This window comes from Cydia amplana, chromosome 5 (assembly GCF_948474715.1).
Source record: "Cydia amplana chromosome 5, ilCydAmpl1.1, whole genome shotgun sequence".
In the NCBI taxonomy this organism is placed as follows: domain Eukaryota; kingdom Metazoa; phylum Arthropoda; class Insecta; order Lepidoptera; family Tortricidae; genus Cydia; species Cydia amplana.
Window position 1 is genome coordinate 247,620 of NC_086073.1, and position 17,018 is coordinate 264,637.

Below are 17,018 nucleotides of genomic sequence, written 5' to 3' on the forward strand. Positions count from 1 at the left end.
TTAAAGGGGTCGGCAACGCGCATGTAACACCTCTGGAGTTGCAGGTGTCCATAGGCTACGGTGACTGCTTACCATAAGGTGGACCGTATGCTTGTTTGCTACCGACGTAGTATAATAACAAATAAAAATGTGTTGGTGCGTGATATCTAGGGCTTGCAATTCGAATATTCGAATATTCGAATTTGTCGAATATTCGACCTGTTTTGATATTAGAATATTCGGCCACTCAGGTTTCGAATATTCGAATATTTTTTATTACTATAAAAAATCTATTTCATTCGCTGTAGTTACAGTTTCTGTGTGTTTTCCGGGTATTTACAGTGAATGAGGAACGGTAGGTACCCAAACACGAAGGAAATAATAGTTTTACTGTATTCCTCTCGATAGACTTCGTGAATATAGTGAAACCTAACTCAATTTCAAAGAAGACAAAATCAAAAAGGATGTTATTTTTACGGTGCATAAGTTTTAAGTTAAAGGGTCATTCTGTTTATTCAGTAAAATTGTACGTTAAGCGAATTTTTGAAGTCTAAAGGCTTGGCCAGACACAGAGCGCGACGCAGCGACGCGTCCGCGCCGCGCGACCGCGGCACATGCTAACAGGTTACCGACGTCAAACAGACTGCGTCCCGCCGGTATCACGCCCCGCTTCTGTCGCGCCCCGCGCCGCGCGGCCCCTTGCGTCCGCGCAGCGCTGCGCCGCGCGGACGCGGCGGGACGCGGCGGGCCGCCGCGTTGCGCTGGGTTACATCAGTCGGATCGGACGTTAGGCAGCGAGCGGTGGCGCGCGGCCGCGCCGCGTTCCCGCGCGGCCGCGCCGCGTTCGCGCGCGCGATGAGGGCGTGTTGAGAGCGCGGTCCGCGCGCGCCCTGTTTGAACAGTCATCGCGTCGGCATCACGCGGCGCCGACGCGGCGCTGCGTCGCGCCAAGTCGCGCTCTGTGTCTGGCCAAGCCTTAAACCTTGCCAATTATCGCAATTCTCAAATTTGATCATACACCAAATCTGCCCAACTAGGTAATCTAACCATGCACCTTTAGCTGACGAGTAATCCACCCAGTAGTCAACTAACTTTTTCCCTTAAATATTCCAATATTATATAATTAGCCGACCATTAGGAATAAAAACTTGCCAAAGAAATAAAGTCAATAAAAATTCAAAATACAATGGAAGTAAAGGCCTTTTTACAGGCCTCTGAGTGATAGTGATGGGTAGGACATCAATTTAAATGAGTTTGTATGAGTACCTCATTTTCTAAAATGAGGTGTTACAATGTCTTACTTCAAATGAGGTGAGGTACTAGCATATTTTCAGCGTCGACTATTCCATTAATTCCAACGGCGATAAAAATATTTAATGTATATACATATTTATGTATTCATAACTTCCTTTATAAATAAATAAATAGTAACATTTAATTGGAGTGCAATTCTGGAGGTTAAGAATAGAACTTTTAGGAGAAAGATAATTTTAGAATCAAATAAAATGAATAGAGGAGTGAAGTAAGAAATTTTTGCGGTACGAAGTACTGCGACAAATTAACAAAATGAGTGGTACAAATGAGGTGCCTCACGAGTGAGCGACTCGACACTACTGAGTGACTACAAGTTAATTTAAATCGGAAAATAATTACCTACTAAAAATATATCTTACATACCTATGTATTTGGATGGTTAAAGTTATATTATTTCACGCAACGACGCATTTATAATAAACGTTTTATCTAGAAATATTGAATAGGTACGTCTAATTTTGGCGTTTTACTTGTTTTTATAAATGTGAGCATCTCATAATAGGATGATAAAATCTAGTCAATTAAGTGGATTTCTGCAAAATATTATTAGTTTTAGCAATATGTGAAAAAAGCTTTTGAATAAAACGATAATAAACCGATTTCTCGTTCCTTTTCTAATTTTAATAATATTCGAATAATTATTCGAATATTCGAATATGTCGTCAGAAAAAGTCGAATATTCGAATATTTGAAAGTTTCGAATATTTGCAATCCCTAGTGATATCATAGCATTATATGACACGAAGTTGTGAAAATATCCAATCATCACTATAAATTCATAGGAAGGACAATTTTTATTTTATTTTGTGGCCACAGCGATTATTTGTACTAATATAAATAATATCTAGCTCTTATAAATGTGATTAGTTCTATACTATTGCAATGGCATTACTAAACATATCTAAATTCGTTGGCTAATAATATCATTTAGTTATAGACACTGCCTTTTTCAAAATACAGCGCATAATTCCATTTGAGTGTTGTAAGCACTCTGTAGGAACCGACTTTGACGTGACTAAGTGAGGAAATACCACAATAAACGTCATATTTGAAGTTCATGGGGACAGTTCCACACTTGGTCATTGAAAACTGTGTGCAGTAGAGTTAGCTTGATCCTCTAATAGGGTATCGCACGGGATAGTTACATAATAAATGCTCTAGTCGGATGCTGTTCCGTTATGTAGGTAACTATTTACTTTTTCGACGGTGTGTGCAGTCAGCAGCAGAAGCAGCTAAGCGGGTGAGGTACTTATTCAAAATGATCTGAACACATTTCATAAAAGAGTGTATCGTGCGGAGGCCGTCTTGGACAGCTGTCCCGCTAATTACTTTCGCTGCTGATGCTGACACTGCTAATAAACTGTAGTTTATTTAAAGTCGACTGAGGCAAGATGTCATGTCATGGGTAAACTGTCATGTTTAATGAAATATTTGGAAGTTTTGTTATCCCTCTCCACGTTTCCATCATGCCTCAATAACAAAAATACATAGGTAGGTACATACATATATTGGAATTCTAGAAATACTAAACGATATTGCTTCTTGGCGCCGTTAGAACTTTGCTAAGTAAACGCGAACCTTATTTGCGACCCCAAAAGCACCAATGAACCAAACTTTATCCTTAAGGAATAAGGAGCATTATTGCTTAGTATTTATCCTAGATGATAATTTAAGCGAAGGTTTTTCAAATGGCGATACCGAACTTTGTCTTCCAAAGTTGAACTTAAAAATAAAACATAGTGCCAGCATTCCTCTGTACTAGCTGATTGCAAAATGAGGCGTATTATATTTGTCCCCGCCGGGAACAGGCGCTGCATGTACAACAATACCACTTGTCCCCGTCTCATGTATGGCGGCGGTCACGTGAGATGGGGACAAATAGGAATACCTACACTCAAAATGTTGCGAGAAACTGAAGTCATATTTCATGGTAGAAACGACTAAAAAGGAAATACCGATATCCACACAGACGACGCTGGCCCCGCCTGGGCTGGCTAAATTTCGTCAGATGATAGATGTTTGCGAGCTTCCCAAATAGTATGAATAAAAAACTACTCCCCGAACTTCCTTTTTGGATGTTTCTTTTTTAGAATAGTTACTTAGCACGTATTTTACAAACATTTTGGAAAAATGATGACAACACTAGGTTCCAAGATCACAGCGCTAGTGTCCAGTTATCAGTAGATGCGCTAATATCATCTGTCTTTCAAAGCGTTAATAATTTAATCGGATATCTCGCTCGCACTCGTGCCGCTCCCGCCCTAACGGTCCCGGCTAGATTAAATACAAAGGTAGAGTGTAGTTAGTTGATGGCGAAGTTCTGCGTGAAGTCGTACTCGACGGTGGGGATGACCGTCTGCACGAACTTGAGGAACACGATGAGGTACGAGTGCACGCCCATCTCGCCGCCGCTCTCTGTTACCGTCTCTATTATTTTCTTCATCACTTCTGCGTGTCTGGAAGTACGATACACATATTATAGGATCATTGCAGTTCTTAAACTAGTGGCTCTGTGAGCTGTAGACCTCGCGAGCATAGCTAGCTATTGGGACCGTGCACGATAACAGCGCCACACAGCGGTTTGATCAATCAACAATACAAAGATTTTAATTTATTAAAAAAAAAATACGACGTTTAAGTGAAAAAAAAAAAATACAAAAATTTATGTCTTACTGGGGATCGAACCCAGACTTTCTGTGTGCAATCAAAAAAAGCGATTGTTTACAAAATACGCCATGATAGTTCTTGGCTAAGCTGACGAAATTCGGCTACTCATTCTCGAGTACAAACTAAATATCTAAATACCGCCTAAACCAGCAATACAATTTTTCTGCATTTTTTGCTATTTACTATGTAAATATATCTCAAAAAGAAAATACTCTTATGATATCGATACGACTATTTGTTTAAGCGCGAGGTATCACAACTCCTCCATTTTTGAAAATTTCCAAAAACGGGATCGACAAAAAATTTTTATTTACTCATAGAATCTGGTCACAAAATTTCACAAGAATCGGTTGAGAATTGTGACCTGTAGAGGAGAACATCCGGACATACAAAAGCAAAATGCCCGAGTCAAAACGTAGACCTTCGCTACGCTTCGGTCAATAAAACTTGTAAAGAAATGACAATAAACATAAGTAGACATCATTTTGCCGTTTTCGCCTTTTTTCAATATGTTCGCGTTCGCTGCTGGAAATGTGCCACATTCATCGATTTCCACGTCGATCCGAATGTAGCGATTCTTCGCCAGGCGGGCCCTGCATCCGCAGTTTTTTTAATGTCATCCAACCATCGACAGTTTTCGCTTATTCACCAATAACCGATCCATATCCAATTTACAAAAAAAAACATTTTAATTAAGTAGACTTTTCCAATACAATAATTCCTTCATACTTAAAAAAGGTAGTTTACAAATGCTTCAGCATGCAGTAGGTATACTTACCGGCAGGGGTGGACGGACGCCATGCCCGGGCCCGCGAGGTGCGGGTGCGCCTCGATGGTGACAGTCTTCTTGGCGTGCTCGGCCGACACGTCCTCGTACATCGCTTCCACGCTTAGTAGCGCCCGGCTCTACAGATATGACGGTCAAGTTTTTATTGCTGTTGCAAATTATTATGAGGCTTTGGATGTCATTTACACGTACTATAATAACATTAATAACCTTAAAACGTCATAATAAATAGCAAAATTGCAGTTAATAAACAGCAAAAAAGACCACAGACGAGAATTTACGACTTTAATTATTTACCCAATACGCCCTACGCCCTTTAGGCCCACTTGCACCGTTCCACTAACCCAGGATTAAACGGTTAAACCGTTAACCCAGTGTCAAATTGTATTGGTAACCATGGTAACTCCAGGTTTAACCGGTTAACCTCGAGTTAGTGGATTTTTTTAAGCTCCTAAAGCCTACCATATGTTTTCAGAGTAATATATTTTAGAATTTGTAAAATAAATATTAAACGGCCTTCTCGGCTGGAAGGTAGTGGTTCTGCTGCCCGACGAGGCTTACCCTCCTTACATGGCGACCCTGTGACTCACCTCGTCGTACCCTATGAGCCAGAGCCGCGGGGTCTGGTAGTACTGGTCGCACGTGACATGTAGGTTGTACGTGCGCGTACGGACGATGTCGTCCCGACGAGGCTTACCCTCCTTACATGGCGACCCTGTGACTCACCTCGTCGTACCCTATGAGCCAGAGCCGCGGGGTCTGGTAGTACTTGTCGTACGTGATGTGCAGATCATACGTGCGCGTACGCACGATGTCGTCGCCGTCGCCGCGAGACGGTTTGGCCTCCTTGGGTTTGCTTTCTTTACGCGGCGCGAGGTCTGTTGACTAAATATAAACACTCGGTTTGTGATTGATTTCCTACTTCATAGTAGATTTTCTAAATATTCACTTTATGATAAGGATTAAGTATGTTACCTTTTGGGGTGCTCCTAAAAACAATTTATCGATCACTTAATATGATAGCGTTTGTCAAATAATCAAGACAAAGTACATGTATAAATTATCACAGTCAACGAGATACTAATCAGAATCATCAAAAATTTAAAATAAAGCACAGTTTTCAATTAAATGTGCATTCTCGAGGGATATAATTATGCCACCACTGCATTGTAACTTACAGGATCCACTTCATCCAGCAGCCCCGACTCCTGGAACTGCTCCATGTCTTCAGCTTCACCATCCTCCTCCTCCTCCTCATCATCATCATTGTCAGGGTCGCCTGCCTCGCCGTCACTGTCGCCTGTGTCGGCCGCATCTAGGGTCATCTCACACACCTGACAAACATACATGCAGCAGTAATAGCAGTAGTAAATATATATATATATCAGTATTTAATATAGTTATCCATGCCGTAATCGGCAACGGCGACCCTAGCTAATTACGAGCGTGAGCTCTGATATGGCTGGCAAAGCCGAACTTACTTTTAAAAACTCTATCGCAGGTGGGGCAGTAAAGTTGACCAGAATTATTGTAAGTATTGTAAGTAGGAGGGTTTCGGCCGGGATTTACGTATCTGACGTTTCGCATCAAGATCAGTGAGACGTGCGTCTTCAAAGTTCTTTACGCTCAACTTAACGCGAGAACGCCATTCTGGCCGCTGAGAAGCAAGCTCCTCCCATTTGTCAGGTGGTATACCGCAGGCAGTTAGGTGGCGCTTAAGCACATCCTTGTAACGTAGGTGCTGCCCACCTTGCTTCCGTTTACCAGCTGATAGCTGGGAGTAGAAAACGGCTTTCGGTAGTCTGCAATCACTCATACGCCAAACATGCCCACACCATCTAAGCTGACCCTTCATCAAGAGAGCCTCCATGCCAGGCATCTTGCAGCGACGAAGTACTTCAGTGTTGGAAACGCGATCTTGCCATTTTATACGCAGAATGGAACGTAGACAACGTAAGTGGAACGTGTCTAGCAAGCTAATGACGCCTTTTTTACAAACACCATGTTTCCGAAGCATACAAAAGAATCGGAAGAACCATGGCTTTGTTCACCGACAACTTCGTCCGCAGCTTTAGATCATGCGATCCCCAGACACAATGCGTTAACCGACCGAAAGTGGACGCAGCCTTAGCAATCCTAGACGGGATCTCGGAGGCTAGTCTGTTATCCTTTCTGATCTGGCTCCCAAGATACTTGAAAGAGGACACTTCAATTAGGGGTTTCCCTTCTATAGTTAGGTCGGAAGTGTCCACTTCGCAATTACGGGCTGGTTGTTTAAGCACTATTTAAAAACATTAAGGATCTAATATCATCTATTCTTCTTGTTAGGAGCTATGCAAGGCTCCATAGCCTATGTGAACGCAATATATCATCTAAAATGATAGTGCCTTTCCAGGGCAACCCTTTTAGTCTAGCTAGGTCAAAATTTAATACAACAAACTTAGTTCAATCATTCCACTAGCATACTCAAATTAAATATACTGTCTCGTCAGCTTGATCAAATTAAATCTCTCTCGACAGTGAAAGTAAGTGAAAGGAAGTACCTTTTCTTCAACAGCGGGTGAGCCGCTGGTGTCATAGTGGTGCGTGTCCACCCAGCCACCTTCTCCATCTTGGTCTTCCTCTATCACCTTCTCTTTATCTTCACAGTACTCTATCTAACATTTATAATTGGATATATTACATAATCATCATTTATCAGGGTGCCCATGCACCATAAACCCAGAAACAAAATTCCTAACTTTCCAGAAAGTGCATGGACAAGGGTGTCCATGGGGGTAAACAGGGGTTTATGAATATGAAACATGACCTCGGGGAAGTGAAATTAGGTTTTGATTTGAAAAAGAATTTACATTATGTGTCATGTTTTTTTTTTGTAAAGCAATACACATAAATAACTTTTTCACCTCAGCAGCTCGAACAAGGGTACTTTGCTACTTAAAAACAGTGAGCAAAATCGCATTTTGCTCACTGAGTGAGACAAAATGAGCAAAATGCGACTTTGCTCACTCAGTGAGCAAAATGCGCCTTTGCTCACTGTTTTTTAAGTAGCAAAGTACCCTTGTTCTAGCTGTTGAGGTGAAAACTTAATTGTTGGTATATCTTAAGAAAACATGAGTGAATAGGTAAGTGATGAAGAAGGAATACATTTTTCGGGTTCTCTAATATGTTCTCACTGCTGAGGTGAAAAGTTTTGTGAACTACACGAGATCAAAGTTATTTACATCTTGTGCGCTTTTGAGTCCCTTACTACCCTCAAGATTCTTTCGCTTGCACGGGACTCAAAATAAGCACTCGAAGAAATATCAAACTTTGATCTCTTGTTGTACAAATAACTATTTTTTTGTCTCACACAACAAAAATCAAACAATGAAAAACTACTGTATCAACAAAGTCATAAAAGTAATGGATACTCGTAATTGCTTTTAATGTAAGGTATAGCATTCTTTTATAACTACCAAGGGACTTAATAAAAAAAAACTTTAAAAGTATGAGTGAGAATTGTGTTAGTTTAAATCAATATAAAGGTTAGCATAGATGACAATTGTACCCTAAAAGCCCTTTTACCTGTTTACACCTCCTGTAGCACGGCACATTCCTGGTTACCAAGAACTGCTTGTCACTGGGCAGGTAGTTGCGGATCTTGGACTCCTCGCCCTTGGCCCACTGCCACGTGGGGCAGTGGTGCACCAGGTGGTCCCCCGCTGCCACAAACTCCTCGGGGGTGAGCACACCAGTCTCTTGGAACTTTGATTCCTATTGGACATGTAATTATATAAATAATGAAGTACAGGCAATGAAGATTAGGAGTAAACACGTACATTAAAGCAGTTACGAGGATAGAGATTTAAAATTAACTAGGTAATCAATGTAACATTCAATATTTATAATCGTCACATAAATAGCGTATCACAATGCGAATGCAACCTTAAACGCTGAGCAGATGGCCTGCGCAGCGTTGTTTACATTCTAATTAATCATGTTCATTTACATATTGATACGGTCTCGGTCACGGGTGACGGGAAGTCAACAGCAGTACGTGAGTGAGATAAACCCACCTTCAGCACGGGAGTAAGGTACCCCGCTACGCCCAGGGCGGTTCCCTTCACCGTGTTAATGACACTTTGCATCGTAGCCCGCTGCCTACTGGACGAGGAACAATGGGCTTTTGTGTGCCAAACAAAAGGCAATTACAAAAATTACCTTTAGCCGGACAATGGAATATTAAACTGCCGTACGCAAAGGCACTTTTCGTTTGACAGATTTGATTTGACATTAGTGAATGACAGTACTTATCAGTTCAGAAATATATTTTTTTATTTGTAGTTGAATAACTTATATACTGGGTCAACCAAATCTTGTCAGAAAATAGGAACAAAAAAAACTACATCCTTTTCTTTGGGTGCTAGTACTAGTGTAAGACAAAGATAGTATGATTCTCTCTGTCTATGTTTGAAATCAAACAGACCTTTGACACACTATACGTGCTAATACCATTAAAACTAAAATCAAGTAGACCCAATATGCGTTGGGAAGACGACATCAAAATTCAAAAGGGCTGCGGGGATGAGATGGCTCCAGGTTGCACAGAACCGTGACGAATGGCGAAGAATGAAGGAGGCCTACACCCGAAGGGTAGAAAAGGGCTAAAGAGAGAGAGAGACCATTAAAACTTTAAAACACTGTATGTAGCTGTGGCATAAATACAAGCATTCGAATAAACCGATCTGTCACAAATTTGTCAAATGCCACCGACGGCACCGACCCGACCGTCAGATTTTTCGACTGATAAACGCAAAAATAATGATATTGCTATTTTCTCAGTAGATTTCTCATAAAATCGTTTTATACTCGTAAACTAAAACACTCGCTTACAATGGAAGACGTTCTGGATGAGGTGGTTTCGTCGGAAGATTTGCAAGTAATGATTGTTTTTGTGCAATATTTGCGTGAGTCACTGGTGCATTGTGTTATTTGTGTTGAATTGTTGTGTTTGTGCAGAAGTTCGAGAAAGTGTTCCACGAGCAGCTACACCAGGGCCGCGTCACGCACAAGGCGCAGTTCGAGTACGCGTGGTGCTTGGTGCGGAGCCGCTACCCCACAGACATCAAGAAGGTGCGTCACCAAACTTTATAGAATGCTTCTTCACAAATCGCGTGATTCGAAAGTTAATAATATACTTATGTATGGCGCATCATAATTTTGTTCAAGGTTACATGAGGTATATTAGTGCAGGTAACTAATTTGTATAAATCATATGAATCACCAATGATTTTATCCTTAACATTGATTCTTTCAATTATTTTTGTATTGTCCTCTATAGGGCTTGTCAGCACTTGTCATTCGTGTAACGCCTTATCTAAACTGTGGGAACTGATGATAAGACAAACTATTGTTTTCAATTTCAATATGTATATGTATTGATTGTTTCAATTATATTGAACTTTGGATTTAACAAATATCTTTGTCCCTATTTAAATAATAACTAACTATTTTTGTAGACAATGAAATTTTTTGTAACATAAAAAGATCAATGTCTTGTGATAATTTATTGAAATAACTTTAAAAAACAAAACTAAATTTTTATTTATTTACCACTGTAACAGGGATGTTGCGAACATCCGCATCCGCATCCGCAACCGCGGAACATCCGCATTATTTTCAACATCCGCATCCGCATCCGCATCCGCATAAAATCGATGCGGAGCTTATGCGGATGCGGATGTTGAACAAGTCGGTACAGGAACGTCTTAGCGGCGGCGTAAGTGCTAGGTAATTTCGTCATTACCTATAACGAAATCGTCTAGATCCAGAAAAGTCGGCGAAGTTACTGTTTATTAAATATAACGCACCTATATTCTTGCCCAAATACTAAACGTTTGGTTTTTTTAATAAAAAAAATACTAAAAATGTAATATTTGACGTTTTCTAAGTACCTAATCTTGACATCCGCATCCGCATCCGCATCCGCGGATGTGAGCCTTTAAAAATCCGCATCCGCATCCGCATCCGCGGATGTCAAAAAATCTGCATCCGCAACATCCCTGCACTGTAAATTGATGCTTACAACCCTGTGTGTGATGGGTGGTAGAGCTGACTGCCTCTGACTGACTGGCAAAAGAAGGGTTTCTTGAGGACTGGAACCCTAAAATAATGTTTTTAACCCTATGACTTGCATATCATCCCTAAAATATATTTTTTTCATGCTAAGGGGGTGTAAAAAAGTAAACTCCAAACTAGGGGCATTCATCACAATTTTATTTTAAACACTTCTTTAGAAAATTCCCCATAATAATTATTCTATGTTTTTAATTGAATTAGTTTATTGTTTTGGCCTTTTTGGAAAATGAAATGTTTTACAAATTACATGACAACTTCTAATCAAATAAATAAATCAGATTTTCAATCAGCATTTTATAAATCTAGATTGATGGCTATAGCTTGGTCTTAAGTAGTTAGTCTCGTTAATTTGGAATTCATTGAAGGGATACTATTCTGGTAAATAATTTATGAATTTTATAAGAGCTGGCAGGCCTGTTATCTCCACTGGTGGATGATTTGCAAGGAAGGGTACTCAACTGTCCGGCTCCGATTTAATTTATTTTTATATATGTTATAGAGTCTAAAATAACAGACACATATTTTTTTTAGCTGCCCATACTCAACTTACTACAAGAAATTGGCCTCCAAAGTTCTGAAAAGTGACAAACCACTCTAATTTCTGTAAAGAGTTTTGTTCAAGCCAATTGCTAGTTAATTACTGGTTTGAATATATGTTGGAGAACATGAAAAAATAATAGACATGTGTTTTGCTATTTCGACTATACATATAATAATTAATCAAATCAGAGACGGACAGTTGGGTACCCATCCTTGTTAGACATATGTACATATATCTCTACAACTGGCCCTAAACCAAGATAAATGGAAATTGAAATGGAAGCATTTTCCCAGCATTAAAACACTATAGGCTTTTATAAATAATAAATAAATATAATACCTAATAATAATTATAATAGCCTTTACACCTTGGCGGGTGCTGTCTCTGCATGACACAGGCAAGGACAGCATCGGCTCGGTTTATCCCTTACATTTCATTAAAGTGTCAAAAGAGCCTCTACGTGTTGGCTTCGGCTCCATACACGCCTCTCAAAGGTCCTGAACACCCGTGATGAGAAAGACATAATTATAAATGCTCTAAAGCTTGCACATAACTGGCACAAATTTGATACATTTCCAGGGTATCCTACTCCTGAAGGAGTTGTTCAACTCGCACCCAGAAGGCAAGCGGGACTACCTGTTCTACCTGGCCATCGGCAACGCGCGCATCAAGGAGTACAACAAGGCGCTGCACTTCGTCAAGGCTTTCTTGGAGATTGAGCCGGCCAACCAGCAGGTGCTGGCGTTGGAGGTTGGTCTTTTATTTCATTGTATTCAATGCAATGACACATTTGATGCTACAACTCTTTTGTTTTCTGAAATTTTCGAGTATTTTTCGAATTTTTTGGAAACATTTACCAACTTGCACATCTGTCAGTCATACCCTATTCTATAAGCACAAAGAAGTGCAAAATAATAACTTACGTCTATTGCAATTTTGTGGCTAATGTCCAAAATAAAGTTGAAACCATTTCAACCAACAAGAAAATAACAAATACTTAGGTACTTGTATAGTGATAGTTTCCAACCTTTTTTTAAAATCTTGAGCCCTGGTTAAAATAGTACATTATATTAAAATTACTTTGTGTGAGTTGCAAAGCGTAGTTACGGGTGATGTTATTGATGTACTAATACTACTAACTACCAATTTACCATTGTTAGACCTTAACTCTTTGAAATAAGGCTCACATCGTGCCTACAAATTGGCACTTACCAAGTTTATTCTATCTTTATGATTATGACCTTCAAGCACGATAAAAATTACGACATGTTTTCGCATGTTCGCAATGTTCGCAATGTTCGCAATGTTCGCAATGTTCGCAATGTTCGCATAGATAGATGCACTGTGGTTCTATTTTTATCGACTATCACTATGCCCGTCACTTTCGCATTTACATACTTGTTAGAACGTGACAGGCATGGTGATAAACGATAAAAATGCGACCGTGCTACTAGGGTAGGTTATGTTTACCTTCATGTTTACGTGTGTTTATTATGATTATTGGTTTTTTTAAGAAGGTACTCTTGATTCATATATTATTTTCCGCGTATTTCGTTTTATCGATGCTGCTCATTTTCACAAAAGGTGTAAGTGGGTGTGTTTCGCAAAAATAATGTCGCCATAATATTGCCGTTTTTATGCGAACATCTGCCATTATACCTACTATGCATATATTTATAGATTGGTGTATAGGGTGAGTGCTATAGTTATCTGTCACTCTTAACAATAACACTTCAATTGGCTTGATTCTTTCTAATTTGTTAGGAGTGGCCAATAAGGCAATAACTATAGCTGTCACCCTATATGTACAAACGTGTGGTTATTTTAACTTGCTGTAGCACTTGAAATATTCTTTTATAATTTAAACATACCTAGGTAAACAGTCATCCATAGTAAGTTTTGAATGGAGTGATTTATCTAGAAACGCCCTTCGATATTAGAGTTACGTAATAAATGCGACGATGTCAATATTTTATCATGTATTGATTCTGTTATCAATGTACTCAACTCATTTACATAATATGTAGAAACACGGTATGCAACAAGACTAGGCTCGTGCTCGGGACATTGTCCCTGAAGAATCATTAAATATTCAACTTGTGTTCATCCCTAACCTAAGGCAACTCTGCAAAGGAACATAAAACAAATCCTCTCTTTATGGACCTCTACAACATTTGAAAAATATCATATTTCTAGGTCCTCCACCTTAGGTTAGGCTGTGCGTTGCCTTTTTTTATAATACCTACAGGATATTTCTCTCTTCTTAGTCCAGCCTAGTTCCCAGTTCAGATGGGGTCGGGCCTCCTCGTACGGCGACGCCAGGACAATCTATCCTGGGTTGTCTGTGTGGTCAGGTTTTATGTCATCTCTTTTTCAACGTTGGCCCACCAGGTTGCTGGTCTTCGGCCTCTTCCTCTGGGGTTGCTTAGGATGTTCATACCTACAGGATGTTTATTGAAATGGGAAAGTGACGGCAAATTGAAACTTAAAAAGATACTGAAACATGTTAAAAAGTTACTTAAGTTTAATTTTTTTGAAAAAACGTCTCCCACCTTCAAATCGAATAAGGGCTCGCGAGACGTAATTTGGAGGCAGCTGTTCTATCCTAATGTATGCGGCTTAATATTGTGAGCTGTGAAGTGTTGTGTTGTGTTACAGCGGCAAATCAACAAGCGCATGGAGAAGGAGGGTCTGATCGGCATGGCGGTGGCGGGGGGCGCCGTCATCGCCATCGGCGGCCTCGTCGGCCTCGGCATCGCGCTCGCCTCCTCCAAGAAATAGCACTTGGCCGTCCTGTGAGTACCCACGTCACGTATGTTGCGAACGCTAGAAAAGCACATCAGATCGATAAGTACAGCTCCTATAAATAGCATGAGAGGCCTTGACCGGCCCCTACTATATTGCACCGTTATAGTGGCACTTTCATAATTTGTTGCATGCAAAATTGGTGTAGGAATATCTTAACCGGACTCTACCCGTGTGCTTATAATACTGTAATATCTAACCTACCGTTTATAAATAATTCATTGATGGTAAATATTTGTGCTTCGAATTCAGATAACGCTGCACGGCTTCGTAGTCTTCGTACATTAGGTTCTAATTCTGGTTTTCAAAAGTTGAAGTTTGACAATTCAGTGACTACAGAACATAGGCACATTACCCGGTTTTTATTAGATTTTTACATCTCTTCTATAATCATCCCGCTTAAATACAAGTTTTGAATCACCTTTTTCTGCCGACGAAAACGTCTAGCTTGACCATATAAAATATTGAGTGCGATTCAAAATTCTAATGAGTATTTGTTGTTGGTTTCAGAATGAATGTCGCAGTCGGCGTTCATTACTTCCTCACCAAGAAGAAGCGCCAGGAGTAAACCGGCTTGTTTAGTGCACTGTACAAACATACATACAAACAAACAAACTAACTAGACTGACACCAATTAAATAAGGATCGCTCCAGGGATTTTGTGTTTCTGTCGAACGTAGCTTAGTCTATTTATATGTATATGCGTAATTACAATTTTAATTTTAGGCACTTTAATTGTAAGAGTATTGTTATTTATGATGATTAGAAATAGTTGTGTCGATGGATTCCATTAAATAAATATTTTTGTTTTTGATATGGTTAGTATGTTATATAATATTGCCTTTTATGAGTAGTTTCGTTTACCTTGCCCGTTTTACATAATAACTTAACGAGTATTGGTGAAGAAAATATTTATTTGCACGTAAAAAATAAGGCCTAGAAAACGCCGACCACTCAAATGGAATGGAAGCCTATGTAATTTATACTAAATTTTTAGGCTTTCATTATGTAAGACTCATGCCAATGAAGGGCACGAATCGATAGTATAGAATTTCGTTGACATTGGGTTGCATTTACGCTTCTCAAATAAAACAATAAAATAAAAATAAATAAATAAATAAACTATCCCAGTTTAGGCAGTAAATAAAAAGAAGAAAAATTTTTTTGCTGTGTGTAAAATGTTCCCTTTGCTTTCTGATAATTCTGATGAACTAAATCACTGGTCGGCAACCTTTTAGCAGCCAAGGGCCACATAGTAGTTAACGAAGTTGACGCGGGCCGCACTTTGTTAATATTTATGACTAGACTAGACATTGTCGTTTGCCAATATTACATACAAAATAGCCAGGGAGGGTCGCGGGCCGCAAGTGACAGGCCGCGGGTTGCCGACCGCTGAACTAAATCATCGTCATGTTAAGAACGAAAACGGTCGCGGTAAACGAAGCGAGACAAAACCCACGTCGAAATGAAACCACACAGTTCAAAACAATTATTTTTATTATTCATGTATATAATAATAATGAATTAAGCGGCGTACAACTAGTACACTAATGTACAATGGCGAAGGCGTGGCATCATAAATTATACAAATCAATACTTCTAACATGCTGTCACAATCCTTGCGGGAATATTAAAATTATTGCATTTTAGTCGCGCGACGATTGTGACAACCCTAGCAAATAAATATGACGGAATGGTGGCCCTATCGTACACTAGCCACCGGCGGCGACGGGTTAACAATTTAGATAAAACAACTACCGTGGGGCAGATTAACACTTTCACTGCTACTGCTTAAGAAGGAACCCGCGTGGCGGGCTCTTGGCATCGAAAACAATTTGAAAAGTAATTGAAGAATTAGTTTTCTGTCCAATCTATTTTTGTATTACGTTCCAAAAAAATCGCAAAATAGTAATTAAAACTTATTGGAAATCAAGCTTTATTTCAAGTGCTTTAAGTTTAAATGTGAACGCAACAACCTAACGAGCCTTTACATCTACGATTTTTTTAGTTCTAACAGCAATACACTTAACTGAACATTTGTAGACCTTATTTAGTTGTAATAGAGTTCACAAATTGTCAGTTGATGGTGCATCCGCTCCACGGTCCAATGTAAATAGAAACGTAACAAGGCTGCATGAGCTTACAGTAACCGGTGGTATACTTGAAACGAGCTGCAACTATCAGACCCAACTTAATTATTTGTGCACGCTATGAGATTCTAATGTTTGTGTTGCACAGCTAAGATCTCTATTTTGAATATGAACCTCCCAAGTTGCAAAATCTTTGCTGTGCAGTATTCGAGGTACATCGGATACATGATACCACAGCTTGTGTTAACAACAGTGTAACGTGTGACTTTTGTAGGATTCGCATACTTTTATATTTTGTGTAGGCTAAATTTAGCGTATACCTGCATGTATGGATGGGTATAATATTGAGATATGTCAATGTCAATATTTGTGTCGATAGTCTTTTCAAATAAGCGTTATTAACGTATTTATGTTTTACATTCTTATTTGAAAAGTCTATAATTATTTATTTATTGGGTTAACAACTAAGGTGATATCATGTAGCTCAGGCTATTCAACTCTAGTTATTTGCAGTATAGAGAGTAATATAGAGTGACCGATATAGAATTGACATCAAATTCAATCATTTAAATTAACGAGCAATAAACACCAATCAACGAAGTGTGTGACCCTTGACAGTAATCCTCCAGTCCCAGTACTAAGATAATTAATGCTGGAGTGAAAACACCCGCTGATTGGACTAATAAACAACAATAAACTAATAAATTGAGTTTTA

General features: G+C 39.4%; 2 protein-coding genes across 2 annotated transcripts; one reads left to right on the forward strand and one right to left on the reverse strand.

Annotated features, from left to right (window-relative positions):
- Window positions 1–3,595: 3,595 nt before the first annotated feature.
- LOC134647759 (ubiquitin-like-conjugating enzyme ATG3) lies at window positions 3,596–9,018 on the reverse strand. The gene is made up of 7 exons (XM_063502056.1): window positions 8,806–9,018; window positions 8,315–8,503; window positions 7,291–7,404; window positions 5,926–6,081; window positions 5,474–5,632; window positions 4,739–4,866; window positions 3,596–3,749 (listed from the first exon to the last, which is right to left on the reverse strand). The coding sequence occupies exons 1-7, from the start codon at window positions 8,875–8,877 to the stop codon at window positions 3,596–3,598; spliced, it is 972 nt and encodes a 323-aa protein (XP_063358126.1). The 5' UTR covers window positions 8,878–9,018.
- Window positions 9,019–9,518: 500 nt separating this feature from the next.
- On the forward strand, window positions 9,519–15,025 carry LOC134647761 (mitochondrial fission 1 protein). The gene is made up of 5 exons (XM_063502057.1): window positions 9,519–9,668; window positions 9,749–9,862; window positions 11,988–12,158; window positions 14,067–14,203; window positions 14,724–15,025. The coding sequence occupies exons 1-4, from the start codon at window positions 9,624–9,626 to the stop codon at window positions 14,187–14,189; spliced, it is 453 nt and encodes a 150-aa protein (XP_063358127.1). The 5' UTR covers window positions 9,519–9,623; the 3' UTR covers window positions 14,190–14,203; window positions 14,724–15,025.
- Window positions 15,026–17,018: the final 1,993 nt, after the last annotated feature.

Coding starts and splice junctions, on each gene's coding strand:
- LOC134647759 (XM_063502056.1), bottom strand. CDS start 8,877: ATGCAAAGTGTCATTAACACGGTGAAGGGAACCGCCCTGGGCGTAGCG. Junction 7,405..8,314: donor GCTACAGGAGGTGTAAACAG/GTAAAAGGGCTT, acceptor TATAAATGTTAG/ATAGAGTACTGTGAAGATAA. Junction 5,633..5,925: donor TGCTGGATGAAGTGGATCCT/GTAAGTTACAAT, acceptor GTTTATATTTAG/TCAACAGACCTCGCGCCGCG.
- LOC134647761 (XM_063502057.1), top strand. CDS start 9,624: ATGGAAGACGTTCTGGATGAGGTGGTTTCGTCGGAAGATTTGCAA. Junction 9,863..11,987: donor ACCCCACAGACATCAAGAAG/GTGCGTCACCAA, acceptor ATACATTTCCAG/GGTATCCTACTCCTGAAGGA. Junction 12,159..14,066: donor AGCAGGTGCTGGCGTTGGAG/GTTGGTCTTTTA, acceptor GTTGTGTTACAG/CGGCAAATCAACAAGCGCAT.